We start from the raw sequence: 17,987 nt of genomic DNA, 5'->3' as shown, positions 1-17,987 counted from the left end.
TACGAAGTATTTGAAATTTCAGTCATATTCTTCAGAAGTAGGACTTTAATTATCATCATATCAGATAGGATGGACTATTTCTTCTGCTTCATTTATAGCTTCCATTTCCTTATGCATTCCATGGTCAATAAATATACAAAGCAAGAATTCCATCAGCTGTAAAAAAGCACAGTTCAGATTATTCTGCTCACTGGAAGTAAGTGCTTTTTTCTGTTTGTATTCAATACAGAATTTTGTCTCCAGATGTTTATTCTTTGAATATTATCTGTTTAGTAACATGGTATGTAAATTTCAATCTGATAGAATATTGAAGGGTGAAATTTATACTGAGGTTGATCTTATTCATTTACTTGTATTCCTGGCATTTGTCTTTTCTTGTCAGCAAGCAAAACAGAGAAAGTGTATGCGTAATCATGCTGCACATCTTGCATTGCCCTTTTGGTGTTAACCCATCCACTTTTCTGGAACTTTTGTGGAAGTATTTGGCTTTGGAAGTCGTAATTAATTGATGAGACTAATAGAAGTAATAAGGACTAAAAAGAAGCAGTAAAAAAATCAACCGATTATTGTTAATAAAATATCAAAGTTAATTTGCCTAAGTAATCTGAAACACTTAGGCAATATAACACGGTGGGTAAAAAATGGCAAATGCAATGTTTAGAGTAGAAGATATGGTAGTTTGTAGCAGGTTCATACGTCCCTCGTGATATTACATGTTGCATCTCTTAAGTGGTATATGACATTGGTGTTTGATGCCCTTGAAGTTCCCATGAGACATTTGTCTCTTCCAAGGAAACATGTACATCTCTGCCTTTTCTGACACCAAGCAGGTGCCCCTGAGCTCTGCTGCACCTGCTGTGAAATGTCAGGCAAAGCAGAGCACTGAGCACGCGGCCTCCTGCTTGGAGAGCTTCTCCTTGAATGTAAAGGGCAACGTCACATCAGCTTTTACAGTGCACTGCATTAAGGCAGGGATTGATTAGCAGCTTCCACTGCAGGCAAGAAGACAAAAAAAGATCAGTGAACATTCTTCCTCACCTTTCAGAATATGACAGGCTGTCTTCCTTCCCTGATCTCTGTCACAGAATCACAGAATTGCCAGGGTTGGCCAGCACCTGTGGAGATCATCCAGTCTAACCCCTCTGTCAAGGCAGGGTCACCTGGGGCAGGTGACAACAGGAATGTGTCCAGGAGGGTTTGCAATGTCTCCAGAGAGGGAGGCTCCATGACCTGCCTGGGCAGCTGTTCCAGTGCTCTGCTACCTTCAGTGGAAAGGTCTTCCTCACACTGAGATGAAACTTCTCGTGTTTTATGGCCATTGCTTCTTGTTCTTTCACTGGGCACCACCACAAAGAGTCTGGCACCCTTCTCTTGGCACCCTCCTTGAGACATTTATATGCATTAATGAGATCCCCCCTGAGTCTTTCCTTCTCCAGACTAAACAGGCCCAGCTCCTCTCCTAAATCTCTCCTCATGAGAGAGATGTTCCAGACCCCTCATCATCTTTGTGGCCTCCACTGGACCCTCTCCAGTAGCTCCTCTGTCCAGGGAAGAAATAGGACTCCATAGTAAGGAAATCTTCGAAGAAGATCTACAATGCCTTTCTTAATTTATGCATCTTGCCTTAATAAGTGTACTTGGTCTCTTTTTTCTTCATTTTCCCAGTTGCACAGCTTCCTCAGCCCCCAGATATGTTCCAGGGGCAGTCCATTATGTTTGTGAACTGTCCAAAGATATTTTGATGAAAATTTTCAAGTAAATGCAGAGAAAAGATTGTCTGTTGTGAAAGATACAATATATTTTTTTAAAGGAGCATTAGAGGGGGAGTTAGAGATAAATGTTATCGAAAAGGGAGGGAATGACAGAAGTTTTTCAGGTTTTGGTTTATTATATTCATCTTGACACAAAGAGCCCTTTCAGAAAGGTCAGTACTATTTCACATTATAAAAATTAATGTAAATTATACATAATTATCAATTAGTTGTGTTCTACTGTCTATTTCAGTTAATAACCAGTGACTTTCATTGCCTTTAGCAAAGTACAAGAATCCTGGGATGAGATTCTAGTGGAATGTAATGTTTTCTTCTAAATCAGTGACAAACTTTGAGTTAAATTTTTTCTTCATTTGTGGCCTGTATGCTGTTACATTCATATAATCAGAGGCTTCAGGTTTCTTTCAGCAGTATAGAGATTAAATCTAGAGCACTATAAGCATAAAAGAGGCTGTGGCATAGCAACTGCTCCTGTATTGTGGGGAAATTGCACTGGGATCAGGTGCATTGAACATTAACTTCTGCTTTTGTCCAAAACAGAGGTGCATCATTTGGTGTAACATTTCCACAGTGATTCAGAGGGAGGAATACCAATGCATACCCCATCCATATCATTCCTTAATGGAGCTTTGCTTCCTCTAGCTGTACTCAGTTTTGTGTTGCCAATTACCCTTCCCAATTATATGACTGCAAGCTTGGAAATAGGAGGTTTTCTGAAACAGCAGTTCTGGAAGAAATAGATAGCAGCTGGAAGTCTCTAGAAAGATTGGTAGGTAATTATTGCAAATAATATGGAATTATGTCACAGTGGTTGAGAATAACAGCTGAACTTTGATGGGAAAATTTGCAGCTAATCCAAACACAAATCCTATATGCTTAGTCTCAACCATTTCTGTTTAATAAACTGTAGAACAGTAGAATGTATGTCAGTCAAACAAGCTGGTTGTGATGTAATTAATTTGCTACACATAGATATTTTTATAGTAGTTATTAATCCCTGAAACATTATTTATAAAGCCTGAAAACTGTACAAGTTTGTTTTTTTTAGAAAAATCTATTTATGTGTATGTAGTCAATTTGTTAAATTTTACAGACTAATTTCCTTGAAGTTCTTGTTCATAAAGATTTGAAATATACTTTAAAACCATATTATTAGAATCTTTCAGGCAGCTTAACTATATGTTTTTACAAAAATATTGGCTTGGAAACTGCTGTAGAAAAAAAATTGCTCTGAGTTTTTGTACCCAAATAAGGAAAATCAGAGTTGAACAAAATATCAATTTGATTATCTGAATATTTAACATGTTCATTTTTTATGAAGGTTTTTAGATTACCCTTTTTCCTTTTTTAGCAACTAATACATATCAAAAATTACGTGGAAACTCAGAGTGATGTTATTACCTCAAGGTTAAAAAGAAAAAAGGATTCTGCAGTGAACAAGATTCTAGTCCAGTTTGTTAAATGATATTGTCCTTAGTGTCATGTAGATATTTCTGCTTAGTGAGTCATCATTATGACTTTTATTTGTTGTTTTAAGAGAATCTTCTCAGCCTTCTTCAGCAATTGCTGGAAGAATGAACAAGAACTCAAACATGATTCCAAAGTACTGTTGTTTGGTTAAGGCCTGTGAGGAAAGTACCTTGGATTATAGTCCTTCCTGTTATGTTTCTTTATAAAATTTTTTCTAAAATAGCTGCTGCCTGCAATTAAATTACGTGCCAGATACAGCATCACCAGGGTTGTGCTGATTTCATCACACACCAAGTTCTCTTCCATATATTAATGCATTCCCTGTAATAGCTTTTGAAAACAATCTCTCTTCATTCTTGAGTATACAAATAACATTGGAGCAGATTTTATCTCTTTTCCTTCAGTGCTGTTGCTTACTGGAGGTCTCCTAAAGGGGGTTCCCATCTCTGTGATTGGTAGCAGTGAGATGGAACAATTCCATGCAGTTTTCAGTGTGGTTGCAGTTACAGTGGCTGTTGTGGAAGCACATGTGCATTACAGCATCACCCCTAAGGAGATATTCCCCCCACCCCAAGTGGCATCAACAATGTAAAAAAGTTACACTTGCTGGATCTGCAATTCCTAAAAGCAGCTAAAGTGCCCCATACACAAAACTAAATTTACAGATGTTACAGTTTACAAGAATCTTATCAGTATTTTCTCATTGATGCATGACACAGTGATATACAATATGCCAGCATGGGAACTGAACATGACCTCTTTATGAAACTTACTTGATAAGTAGGTGTTTATAAAAATATGCTGCATTATAAGGAATGTGTCAGAAAAGGAGCAGCACAAAATAAAAAACATTATCAGCATTAGGTTTGCTGTATTGGAGATTTCCTTACCTAAAATCAGTTATGAGAATGGTCAGGTATTTCTGCCATCATCTCTCCAGAGAGCACATTTGCACACAACTGGCAGGTTTAGTTCCAGACTGACTCTGTAGGATAATAATTTTGCAAAGCAAGAGTGGAGTTTTTCAAAAAAGTTATATTGTGCAGCTACTACATCTGTCTTCCAGAAAGCCCAAAATGGATGTGTTTGTATAGGGAAACATGGCACTAGCTTTCTCTCAAGGAAAATAGACACAGATTTCCAAAATGCATCCAGGTATCCTGTACTGGCTCACATTTACATTAGCTTGTGCAAGATGTTCAGAAATTAAGGAAGCAATCTATTGGTCCTAATCTAAATTCAGAACACCTACAGTGATGTTGCTGCACTTTGCAACCAAAATCCATGGTTGCCATGGATAAACCCGTCTATTATCCAGTTAAATCTGTCACTCCTGACTCATGTGGGCACCTGTTTGCTCCATTCTTTGGTTTATATGAACTGAAGAGGTAAAATGCATGGATACACAGGATGCATGGATATGTCCTGTGAAGTGTTTGCTGATTATGGAAAATAGATTTGTAGAAAAATTTTAAAACTTGACAGAAGGCTCACGTAGTGTATATTTGTATGTAAATTTTGAGATAAGAAATGTTGACTTAGAAATCCTATGAAATAGGTCAGACATTGTTGAAAGAGAGCAACTGATGTTCTCATACATTAATGTCAGGGATTCTGGATGCATTTTTCACTTATATGTAACTAAAAGTAATATCCTTGGAGACTTCAAATATTCTCTACAAGGCATAAAAGCCTGCAGAAAAAAGTTCAGGTATTCCTGAATTACTTTTGTGCTCATTTTTAATGTGTTATAAATCTTAACCTTAAAAAGAAAATATTGGTGAATGGTATGTGTAAGTTGCACCCTCCTTGACAAGTTTGCCAATTAGTGGCAGTAGCTCATTTCTAAATTTGAAATAAGCATTTCTTTGGTTTGTGATACTATAGCAAACATTCTCAAGTTACATTGTATAATCTAACAACCCATTTATTAAAAGTGCTATTCATTTCTGAAATTCGATTCTTTCGGGATGCAGTCTAGGACAGATTTTTAACAATGACTTAAGCAGCAGATGTGCAATGAATTTCATAGCAATAGCATCATTTTTGTCAGTGAAAGGCTGGTCTAGCTTGTAAGAATACCTTTTATAGAGCAAATCTCATCTAGCTTTCTGTACTAGTTTGTGAAAAACCTGCTACCTAAAAAAAGAAAGGTTCCTCAGAACCATGACAGAAGGCAACATCTTTCTCTCTGTGTTTAATGCTAGTAACAATGATACTGTTCTAGGGAGAGTTTGCAGTACTCTCAAGTAGCGTGAAGATGAATAAATGTAATATTTAGACAGAAACTGATTTATTGATTTTTCTTGAGTGTGACGGAAAGGCAGTGAAGGTGAAAATGCTACTGCAATGCTAAAAAGGCAATAAAAGCCCACAGGGGCACTTCATAAGCCAATTTGCACACAACTTAGTAACTCACTGCATGATAAAATACGTCTGAAACACTTGTTGGATGGCATGGTGTGCTACTGGAGTGCTGATTTGGCATAATAATAAAACTAAACATTTCCTTCTAATGTAACTGGCTAGATCTGAAAACACAGAATGTGTCATTCACAGTGCATTTTCACTGACAGACAATCCAATGCTACATTCAAGTGTATGACAGAGGATGGGATGCTCCTGCTGTTACAGAAAATTAGGTTCCCATCCAAATATATGAGATTTGTATAATGCTGTGTTTCAAAGGAAGCAGAAGTAAGGAGCAAAAAGGAGGTTTGAAACTGGTATGTTCTTAGTACCTAATATTTACAGAAGAACATCATTCCTGCTGAGTGCCTGTATTAGGTCGTTTTTAAGGGAGCTGGGAAAAGAAATTACTCTTTTGCTTAGGGAAGAATGTGCAAGTGACATGACATCTCAAACAGATGAGATCTGTGGAGATTTTAGGAAGCTTTGAGCAGTAAACAAAGGTATGATTATTCTGCCCAAAACTTCTGGATCCCTGGTTTCATGCTGAGGGAGAAGGAAATGAAAGATTTGAGCAAGGATAAAGAGAGAAGGAATGTAGCTGTCCAGCTCTGCAGTGGCTGGGTGACGAATGCAGAGCATAGTGTACAAGCTAAAACAAGGATCAAAATCCTGGAAGAAAGATGGATGTTTGTTCCAAACAAATTAAACCAGACTTCAAAAATGCAGAAAGTGGTTACAGGTGGCTGCATGATTTCTGCTGCCCACCTCCATCTGCATATTCAGTATGTGGAAAACATGAGGACACTGCAAAGGTGAAGTCCATTTGAAAAATTTCAAAAACACTTTATTAAACTATCTTTTCAACTTGTGCCATAAATCAGATGGCTGTAGAGCTGTAGAGTTTTCTCCTCTTTCTTAGCTCTGATAAATGCAGCTTTCACAGATTCCTGTAGGACTGGCATTTATAGCTGTTACTTCCTCTGGCTACTGCACAGCTATGGTTGTCTTTTCTAGCTTGACACACAAAAGCTTCTTAACCATTTTGTAGTAGCCAAAGAAGGATCTAAGGAAGGAGAAGTCATCAAATTTGTGGGTTTTTTCTCACTGTAGTGAAGAGAGAGGAGAAGCCTCATTTGTGGACTGGTCTTTAGTTTGTTGTTTTGTTTTTCCTAAGGGTACTCAGATCCTGAAAATTGAAACGGTGGGTATTACTACATCGAGAAAAATCAAACCAAGTATGCTTTAAAATGCAAGTCCTGTATTATTATGTCACCACTGCACTGAGGCTCAAGAATGTTATTTACTGTTAGATGCTATTAAGTGCTTTTATTTCCACTCCTTCTATTACAGAACATGAAAAGCAGCGATTATGCAAAAGCACAGATTATATGAATTTGCACTTCAAAGTGAAATGGTTTTATAATGAATATGTGCGAGAGCTCTCTGCTTTCAAGGATGCAGTGCCTGAATACTCTCTGTAAGTGCTGTTTTGGGGAGGCTTCCATGAGGCTGGGCTTCATGCAAGGTTTATTTTGGTCAAATATTTATGCTCAGGTTTGTGCAAGATCTCAAGCGTGTAGCAGTGTGTGTAGCAGCGACTACTTTTTGCACTTCCTTCTCTTTAATTCTGCATTCTATCAAGTAAAATAGTTCCAGGTATTAATGTACAATTAGCTATTTCATAGGTTTCTACAGTTGTTTTAACGCTAGGTCTTCAGAGATGACAAAATGCTTTGCTCAGAAAACGTCTGAGGAAGGTATGAGATGTGGGAACAGCAGCACTATTAGTTGTAGGTCCTTGCATTTGTTTTATAACCAAATTTGGATAAAGCTGTAATGCTAACAGGATATACTACTGAAATAATTCTTAATGAATCAGGTTATACTCAGCTACTGGTTTTGTGTTCACCTGTCCCCCTGCAATAAATATATTCAGTCCTGTCTTTGTATAGGAGCTATCCTTGATCTTCTGCAAGTCTGCTAGTTTGCAGAGATGGTTTAAACAGCTGATTTTTACTAAAACAAAGTTATATACAAGTTATTTTCTATAAAAATAAAATTAAACATTACCAAACAGCCAATATTGATACCTACCATGCGTCACTGGTAGAGAATTGGCTACTGCTAATTTTATATCACCAGGGTACACCAGAGAGAGTATTCTGAAACTGAAGCCTGAAAAGCCTTTTGGTAGCTGCAGCATTTTGGTGACAAAAATTTTTCCAGAGTTGTTGAAATCTTTAGCAATTCCAACATACCTGAAAACAAAAGCTGCCAAACTGCTGGGTATTATAACATTTCTCCTCTTTATGAAATCTACCTACTTTACTTTACAAAATTGCTTTTAATTTTTAGGTGGTTTGAACCATTTGTCATACAGTGGCTGGATGAAAATGAGGATGTCTCAATGGAATTTCTCCATGGAGCACTGGAAAGAGACAAAAAAGATGGGGTGAGCCCTTTTTAAAGAAAAGAATAAGTAAAGTATCAATACATGTATTATTACAAAAGCAGAAGTACATTTGGTCCCACAACATCCTTCTTAGTCTTCAAGAGATAACAGCTTTGGGAAGATACCTTATAGAGAAATTCCTGTTCTAATTCCCTCTGCCTAAATCCCCACAGAATTCATTCTATGGTATCATTTCATTAACCTATGATGTGATAATGTCATGAAAGAAAATTCTGGTTCTATTTTTAAAAGATTCAAAAGTATCAGAAAAGTGATAAAACACATTTCTTAGTATCACCAGGGAGACTTCTTTTTTCCTTTATTATTTTTTATGACCCTAGGATGAATTTCAAGTATATGAATCAATGAATGCATTTTTGATCTCTGAACAAATATTAACATTTGATGTTCCTCTCTAGTTTCAGCAAACATCAGATCATGCCCTTTTCTCCTGCTCTGTCGTTGATGTCTTCACACAGCTCAATCAAAGCTTTGAGATTATTAGGAAATTGGAGTGTCCTAATCCAGAAGCACTATCTCATTTAATGAGAAGATTTGCAAAGGTAAATTAAAGTCAATGCATCTCAACTAAGCTTCAGAGAGAATGGCACTGTATTGCCATGTACTTAAAAGCTAAGTGATTCCAATGCTTTTTAGAATCAGTGTTTTCTATCTGATTGGGATCCTAAGACATGCTGTCTGTGGCTTAAGGCTGGGTTTTGTCTACTTTGTCAAAATGGTTTACCGCTTTGAAAAGTTCTATTCTTTCTGAGATTTCACATTTATGTATTTTATACACATATGTATGCATCAATTGTTATCTTGCTAAGAACCAATTGCAGTTCCATTCAGTGAAATGCAATTAACTAATTAGGCAGTGCAAGTGAAGGAAAAAGTCAAGGTATGGCAATAAAGTATTTTTGTTTGAAGTCTTGAGGTGGTAGGTATTCACCTGCTGTTTGATAAACTCAACTCTGCCAGCTTTCTATTTGGATAGTTACATTTCCTCACAAGCTCTGAATTTCCATTATATTCCTGCTGGCTTTAGAAAAGTTCACATTTACATTTAATTCTGTTCTTTCATTGCAGCAATTCTCCATTTGCAGGGTTCTTATTTACATGATTATTTTAAGGTAACTCATGTAACACTGTTCAGGCTCTGAACAGTGCTCCTTTTGTCTTATATTTCCATTATATTTCTAGTCTACGTATTGTCAGCCTGGAGGATTTTTTGAGCTTGCTACTCTTCCATTAATTATGTAGTACATTGCAAGGAGTGGAGTTCTCAGTGCTTCTCAAAAACAGTACTGCTAAAATTAAACTATCTCTGCTGTTGAAGATTGCTTTACAATTAGATCTACCCACCATCTGCTGTGCAGGGATTTGAAAATGTGCTCACAGGATTGTTTATATTATACCTAAAAAATATAATACACTATGTGTGCAAGCACCTGTAAAACCTATCATTTATACAAACCTTTTCTTTTATTATTTTCGGTTTACATTATGAAATTCACCATTGAAAAGAGTCTCTTCTCTTCTAGACTATCAACAAAGTACTTGTTCAGTATGCTGCAATTATTTCAAGTTACTTCAGCTCCTATTGTGATAAAGAAAATGTGGTGAGTAAGAAGCTGTGGTTTTTTCCTGCCTTAGAAATTGCCTTTAAATTACTTACTGTACTTTTTGAAAATTAAATCACTTCTTTATATGAAAAAACATGAATGGAGGGAGGTCAGCATGTTTTCCTAGCTGCTTACAGTGATGTATAAAAAGCTGCAATAAGTGAAATTAGTTAAGAATCCTAGTTAATAATTTCAGTATTAAAGTTATAAAATAATTACAAGATGGCTACAAACATGCAGTTGATAGCAGCCTAATACTATGGTGAACATGATGAATGTATCTTCATCTTGTTTCTCAAACAGAAGTCAAGGTCTTTGTTTAGGGTTTTCACTTGGCGTTGCCTCTCTGTATCAGTTTGTGCACTGGAGAGTTTCTAAGCTCCCTGTTCCCTGTGTGCAGAGGTTTCTGCTGCTGCTCTCTCTGCTTTACCCCTGCAGAGGGGAGGAGAAAATTACACTGTTTTGATGCCTCACTGCTTACAAGGGAGTCCCTAATGAAGAACCAGATTGCCATGGTCTCAGAATCAAATGAGAAATGGACACTAAAGATGTAGTTGAGCAAATGGAAACATTTTCAATACTTAACAAGACCAAGGAAAAGTATTCGTGGGAACTGGCTTTTCAATAGTATTGATATTCAATCAAAGCTAGTTGTCCCATGGCAGGCAGCTTTTAGCAGCATGTCTGTTGTATTTGGTAGTGTTTTGTTCAGCTGTACCAGTTTGCAGTTGGATCAATAACTGCAGCCCCATCCTCACACTGTTCACCTCCAATGGTACAGCCCTCATCCCATCACAGATCTCCTTGTCCTTGTGTCACATCCTGGACGTGACATCTGCCAGTGTTCTATATAGTTAGGGCCAGTGTCATGGTCTACAGGTCACCAACAAAAACACAATAATAGAATTTAGAAAGACATCTATTGCAGCTAAATATCAAATATTGGGAGTTCTTATGAATTTAATATTAATATTAAATAAAGCTCACTGCTTTCTTGAAGAAATGAGTTCTAATAAAGCATTGAATCGTCAAGTCTAACTGTTTGTGTAGTCTTTTGGCCTATCCAGTGGGAGATTTTAATTGTTGGAGTGAATAATTTCTGAAGTCATTCCCAAATACCTATCTTTATTAAGGCTTTAGATGAAATTAATCTCATTATTAATTAAAGAGGGGCTTGGGTTGGAAGGGAGCTTAAAGATCATCTCCTTCCACCCCCCTGCTGTGAGTAGAGACACCTTCCACTAGACCAGGTATAAAGTATTGTATCAAATGCCTTTGATGGACATAACTTTTTTTAACAGAATTTGCCTTACGTACTTTTATCTTAATAAAAGTCCATTTGATCTGGTAATTTCAGGTGCACTAAAGTTAATAGAAGATATTAAAATGAATACTTTTTATTATTCAAATTAGAATTTGGCATTCTTTTTCTATTCAATACTTACAGTAATCTTACTAAACACTACAAAATGTGCATTTAAACCGTTCAAATAAAAGCATATCAAAGATGCTTTTCATAAAGGTGTTTATCTAATGTAAAAACAGCCTCTTATCTTCCACCTCCTTTCAGCATTTACAAACAAATGTGGGTTCTGGTATTGTAGCTGCCACCCTGTTTTACCTATTGTTGCATCTGTCTGATTCCTGTAAACTGCTGCACAGACTATTCTGAAGGGTAGGAGATAATGAAATACAATGAGAATGTTTTTATGGTCTGTGCCTGACAACAATAGCAAAGTTTTCATTGAGCCAAGGTAGACTTAGGCTCTGAAAGAGCCACCTGAGCCAGCCTCAAAGCAAACTTTGAAACTGCTTTTGTGTGAAGTGTTTCTCTCATAGCTCCAGTGTATTGCCAAAGGTGTTTGAATTTGTTTGGAACAAAAGGGAGAAGATGTTATATTCAGCTACTTTTACCCCATCACAAATCATAATTCTCATAATTACTGATTTGTGATATTGCAGATAATTTCCAAAATAATTCCTTTGTTAGAAGTCAGGAGATAGTACAGGAAAGGAGGATACAATCTTAGTGACTGTAAATTAAGAGAAGGTAGATAGACAAATAGAAGTGGGGTTTGTGGATTTTTCAAGAGATGAGCAAAGAGGTGACATTTCAGCTACACAAAGCCAGCTGCATTCTGTAGGAGGAGGAGCAGCACGCTTCGCTGGGAAGGAATAATCTAAGTAGTAAGAAAAATCTCTTTTTTCTTCTTCTTCTTCAGTTGAGAAGAACTCTGACACCAAATTCCTTTGAGAGTAATGTATTAATAATTAAAGCTAAATCGTGTTATTGAGCCCATCATGCTTCAGCTCTACATTGGAACATGCTATTAACTAGAAAGGTTAAAATGAGTATCAATCATTGTAATACTTCCATCACCACCATGTTGTCTGAAAAAAAGTTTAGACATCTAATTGAAATGCATTTCCTCAGTGTCTAAATTAATCCAGTCACACACTAGAACACACTGGCCTTGGCCAGCTACAATTCTTTTGGTAAGTATTGTCTGATTGCTTCATCTGCACCATAACAAACCAGCATATAAAGTCATCTAAGTACACAAGAGTCTAGTAATAGATTCTTTCTTGCATGATTTTTGTAGCTAGCTCCTTATTTTTATTAATGTTTTACTTTTAACCTTATATGAACACAGAAATTGCTGTCGTTTGCACAGTGGCTCTTTTGCACAGTGTTCTGCCTTCGAAAATTTAGCTTAAACAGCAACACTTCTAGACTAAAATAATATGATTACAGAGTTCTATTGCCTAATTTATTCATCAGATTTTCAAGTAATGCAAAAATGCATATTTCTAAAATATCATTCTGTTATTAACAGAACTGTCTCTTGATTTATGCAAATACTTCAGCGTCAGCCATTAGCTGGGTTACAGTGTTGTCACAGTTTTCTGCAGAGACTGGGTCTAGCAAGCAGTGTGGCAGCCCCTTTCCTGCAGCCTACTGTCCCTGCCAAAGCACTTTGAGCATTGCTGTCTCTGCTCTCCACGGGATGATGATGTGCTATTGCATTAATCCACCAGATGTAACTGTATTAGGTATGACTAGAAATTACCTGGGATTGCACAGGATGTGAAATTCTGGGATCTGGAACCTGTCCAGGTGACTGGGAGATGGAATCCAGTTCCCTGTGGGGCAGCAGTGCCCTTAGTGGACAGTCACAGGCTGAGCAGGCAAAGAGTAGGGTCAGTTAAAGGGGAAGGAGAGGCAGCAGTGGACAGAAGTTCCTCTAAAAAACACAGCTGTATCAGTGAAGATGGTCTTAAAGTCTTTTCCAACCTTAATGTTTCTTTAATTCTATGAATGTAGGGCTGCTGAAGCATTGGTTGTGCACAGTCTCACATTTGATCTCTCTCTGTAGGCCTGTATCTTGATGAACAACATTCAGCAACTAAGAGTCCAGCTTGAGAAAATGTTTGAGTCCATGGGAGGGAAGGAGGTGAGTCATATCTGTTTCCTGGTTCTTTCAAAGTTCCTTAGAGATCATTAGCACCATGTTTGCAACCTAGTCAAAGTTTTCACTTCTACTTGCAAAGAAAATCAAAATGCTTTAAAAAAAGACTACAAGATCTATTTACTGTCCTGACAATACTGGAATGACATAACTATTCCACAGACACATGCTAATGATCTGTAATGTTTTATCAGCACTGGGTGTTTTGTGTTGCAATCTGTAGTGCCAGCTTTATTTCAATGTTTGTATTGGATTATACTTTGCTTTTTATGTATTGGTACGTTTTGTCTGTAATGTGTCATTGTCTTTGTCTAATGCCTTTGACTTGCAATCCACTGAGCAGAAGAAAGAAGGAGAGAGATTCTCTTATGAGGTTTGTGATAGTAAGCATCTTTATTATTCCTGACCATATTTTCTAAGGCTAAAAACAGTCACATTTTCTACTTATTTCCATTGATGCATCTGTGTAATTCCCTATGATCTAAAATCAAAAAGAGCTATGCTTGGGCATTGAGTTGACACTAAACGGAAAAGTTTTACTATGCAGATAGTACCATACCCTTTCAGAGTTTTTAAAAATCTATAAAACATTTTAAGTGCACTTTTCAGTATCTGAGGGCCTGGTTGTATTCAAGATACCATTTCACCAAGATCTGTTACTCAACAGCTCAAAACATCCTCAGCTTTACCCCCGCTTTCATTTCAGAAGATTTAAAAGAGTCTGAAGTCCTGTCCATCAGCTAAAGGACATAGATAGTGCTTCAGTACCTTCCAGACTGTAGTCTTTCACTGTTCTGAAACATTATGAAGAAATTAACATATCTTCATAGCCATAGAAAAAATCCTGTCTACTTGTTGAGAAGCAGTGTTCAGAATATGAATATCCTACCCATATTATCAGTAGCTGGCTTTAAAAAATAAGTTATGCATACATCATCCTTTTTCTTCTTGAGGCTGTAGCTAGATAGATTCCCAAAACTTTGATCTAATGTGGCCACACTATATGGAGAAAACTGGAAAACACAGCATTTCATATTTCCACATCCACAGTGGGACCCTGCAGAGGTGAGATGGGTCCCCTGTGCCACACAAGGAACTGAAGCCTCCAGATGCACCTAGAGAGTCACTTCAGGGTGTGGAGGGTCTGCTGAGCCAGGAACAGCTCCTTGAAGCTGCTACAGCAGAAATACCTCCTGCTCCAGATAACAGGGAATAAACTTCTGCAGCCTTGTCACTGCAAATTTCCTACCAAACTTTGAAAAGAGATATTAATCATCCAGAAGTGACTGGTTTTGTGGTTCCTATTATACCCTTTTCCCTCTCTGAATATTACAAGTAATCTTGTCCTCCATGCTTTTATGTTGTGTACAAAGTACTTTTGTATTAGGTCTCAGATCCAAACTTAATTTTTAATGTCATGATTCATGAAAACAGGTAAATGACTATAAATTGGGATAATGACAAGGGCAGAGGAAAGCTGAGTCACATTTTATATCTATTTCTATCAAATTATTTTCAACCAGAATATTTGCTTGAATCTCTAAAATGTCCCCTTTTCCCCAAGAAAATATTAGTTTTTCATTTGCTCCTAATGCCTTATATAATAATATTTTAAAAATAGGAATTTTTCATAGCAATTTTCTTTCAAAACTTCTTATGACTTATCCTTTTTGGTTTCCTTTTGATGTTAATGAGGATGAATTATTAAGGTTGTTATAGTATCAAAGCAGAATTTCCTACAAATATGGTGCAACATGCAACCCACTGAGACAATTTGGATATATTTTCTATAATCCCTTTTTTAGGTGTCTTAAGTGTATCTCTGATTCACAATCTAAGACAAAAGATTTCAAAAATACATTCAGACTTCTAAGGCAATTTCTTGAAGAAAGCACATTCATATTCAATTTTTTTTCACCCATATCAAGATGGCACTAAAATGTTTGTCCTCCAGTTTGAATACTTATCCCCTCACTATTCCAAAGGCACAACTGCTAATGGCCAATTTGGCTTATTGAACTGGTACTTAAAGAAACAAAGCCAGCAATAAAATCTGTAAGCAGTTTCCTTGAAGGGAAAAAACAGTTTAATATTTCACTTGTGGAGGGCATAAAAGTCAGATGATTTTCAGCAAAATAATGAGACCTATTTCAGTAGAAGCAAAACTAATTCTAAGAAAAATTAAATGCTGTTAATCTCCTCAGTGTCACACTGTGAGCAGTATGTCTTTCAAACTGTGCAGTCAAAATAACCACAATCAAGCAGCAGTCCCCCTGTTCAGAGTAGGCTTATTGCACATTGCAGGCAGGGAGCTCTATAAATAGAGAAAAAACTGGTTTCTCAGATCCCCCACCATTAAAATAAAATAGTCTGAACAAGATGAGCTTCTTTATTAACTGTCCTCCTCTGCTGCAGCAAAGCAGGGAAGGTACTTACAAATCATATCAACAAATCTGCCATAAGAAAGAGTAGTAAAGTGCATCCAATGCACTGTTTGTTTGGTTTTTTGTAAATCAAGTCAAAAACATGGGAACAGATCATCATCGTAGAATTTTGGTTTAGATCCTGTTTGTTTCATCCAAAAAGGAATGCATATATTTGCACTAAATATTTTTTCATGTCTGACAAGTTGGAAACTGATAAAAGAGAAAGAGAAGCCAATGCTTGTGTTGCTTTACACCAGATGACAGAACATGGCAGAAATGAGTTACAGTAATTAGGATCAAAAAAAAAAGGTGTAAAGCAAAAGGAGGTTGTTTATGTATGACAGTATTATATTAACTGTAGATAAATCATTTTCCCACTTCAGTAAATTCAGTTCCAACTTTACATATAAAGCTTAGGAATTCCTGTAGGAATCTAAATGTGGCCTTAAAGACATTGATGGGGTGACAGAGGACCAGACTTCAGCAGAATTGTTCTGAAGTGTGCACCTTTACATCTTGTACAGAGGCCCAGGTGCTTTCCAGTGCACTCAGAGCAGTTGCAGCCAAACATCTCACATCTCAGTCCCTAGGCTGTGGGTGGAGGAAGGGAGATGTCTATCAGAGAGAGAAGGAGCCCCTAAAGCGATGGGGCTGATAAATACCTTTGCTGTATCTTTGCCAGATATACAGAAAATATGTAAAACTATTTTCTGAACAGAAGTAACCAGGTTGTCCCATTAGGAAACTATAAGTAATTAGACCTGTGAAATTGCAGATAAATGGGATTCCGATTAGAGAGGTTCCATTTAACTCGTGCAAAAGTAATTTACATCTCTGTAGTTTCCTGCAGAAACACCACCAAATTTGCAGTTAACAAGATTATGTCCATACTAGCACACATTAAATTACAGCAGGAAATACCTCAATCTAACACATTGAAAGCAGCCAAACTCATCAGATTTTTAACTCTTTTCCAAGGCTTATCTGTATAAAAAATTTCACAGTTTTAGACAGGCAGAATTTGGAAACTATTATGTTCAGCTATTTCTTCTTTTTTCAGCTGTTCAGCAAATGTGTTGTCAGTTTTTATGTAGCATTCAGAAAAAGTCAAATTTCTAATTATCTCTTTCATAATGCATAATCAATAAATGTGCCAACAAAATAACGAGTATATTCCCTTGTGGGTAAACTTAATTCTGCTATTTAAGAACATGGTAAAATAACAGAAATATGAGCCTAGAAAAGCCAAGAATATTAAGAATTTATTAAAAAGAATGATTTACACATTATTAATGAAATAAGCTTTCTCCTTTAAAAAAATCCAATTTTGAAATCTGAGCAACCTACCCCAATGTATTTTAAAGCTATTCCAGGCTGGAAACTGTAAATGGAATCCAGAATACAATTGTCCAAGTGATAAATGTGTTGTCTTTTGTCTTTTGTTTTTAAATTGGATATGGTACACTAATGACACTCATAGCTGGGATTTACTGTTGGTTTGTTGTTTTTTCTTCCCAAAATAATCAGGCTCAAGTAAAGCCTTTTCCTTTTATTTTCCTGAAATGTGTTCAAGGACTTTTGTTAATTTTCATTCCTTCTTCACCAAACTCTATGAAGCAAATGAGACTCAAAGAGAAAAAGAGAAGTCCCCAATACCATAAATACTTCATTTTCATGTCTATATCCCTCTCTATGACATCATCTCAGATGCTGATCAGCATTGCCTCGCTTCCATGCTTCCACCTTAGCTCTGCCATATCAGGAAAAATAAGAGATCATGCTCTGGCACATTTGGATGATGCCTGAGGACAATCATTAGCACATAGAAGGCACATGATTAAAAAAATGAAAAGTGCACATTTTAGTTCTGGTGAGACACCCAAATCACCATATTTTCCAGTACCTAGAGAGAAATATCAATTAAAACTCTTGCTGACATCTTGTCAGTGATGCCAGCATGGCCAGGTGTGGCACACCTGCCCGGGCAGCCCGCATACCTCTTTGTGTCACTCACACTCCTCCCTGTGCCACCTCATCCACGGGCATGAGCATGTGGGCACACAGGCCTGGGGGGCCTGCCAGATGCCTCCAGCTGTGCACACACAAACTTGTTCATGCAATTTGTGAGCACAAAGCCTCTAAAATGTTTAACAGTTGCATGCACCCTTCTATAATGTGTATAATGTCCACAATCTGGCATTAGCGTTCAGTCCAATTTTGGCTGGACAAAGTTCAATTCCGGGTGAATTTAGCAGATATATTGTGTTTTCTGGTTTCCACCACAACCTCTGATAGAAAGTAACTACATTGACCTCTATAGGCCCAGTTACAAGGTGATTCTCTAGTTTTTGCATGATCTG

The 17,987-nt window shown here is 37.0% G+C and overlaps 1 protein-coding gene across 1 annotated transcript in view; it reads left to right on the top strand.

Moving 5' to 3' along the window:
* Positions 1-17,987, top strand: part of UNC13C (unc-13 homolog C) — a 133,301-nt gene that overhangs the window by 90,892 nt on the left and 24,422 nt on the right. Inside the window, exons 20-24 of the mRNA XM_030955466.1 lie at positions 7,005-7,131; positions 8,010-8,106; positions 8,526-8,669; positions 9,651-9,728; positions 13,109-13,186. Of these exons, the coding sequence (XP_030811326.1) occupies positions 7,005-7,131; positions 8,010-8,106; positions 8,526-8,669; positions 9,651-9,728; positions 13,109-13,186 (524 nt within the window). The remainder of the gene's footprint in view (positions 1-7,004; positions 7,132-8,009; positions 8,107-8,525; positions 8,670-9,650; positions 9,729-13,108; positions 13,187-17,987) is intronic.

The sequence above is a fragment of the Camarhynchus parvulus genome, chromosome 10 (genome assembly GCF_901933205.1).
Source record: "Camarhynchus parvulus chromosome 10, STF_HiC, whole genome shotgun sequence".
Lineage (NCBI taxonomy): Eukaryota > Metazoa > Chordata > Aves > Passeriformes > Thraupidae > Camarhynchus > Camarhynchus parvulus.
Note: the sequence above shows the minus strand (reverse complement) of the source record. Positions and strands in the feature narration are given on the sequence as shown.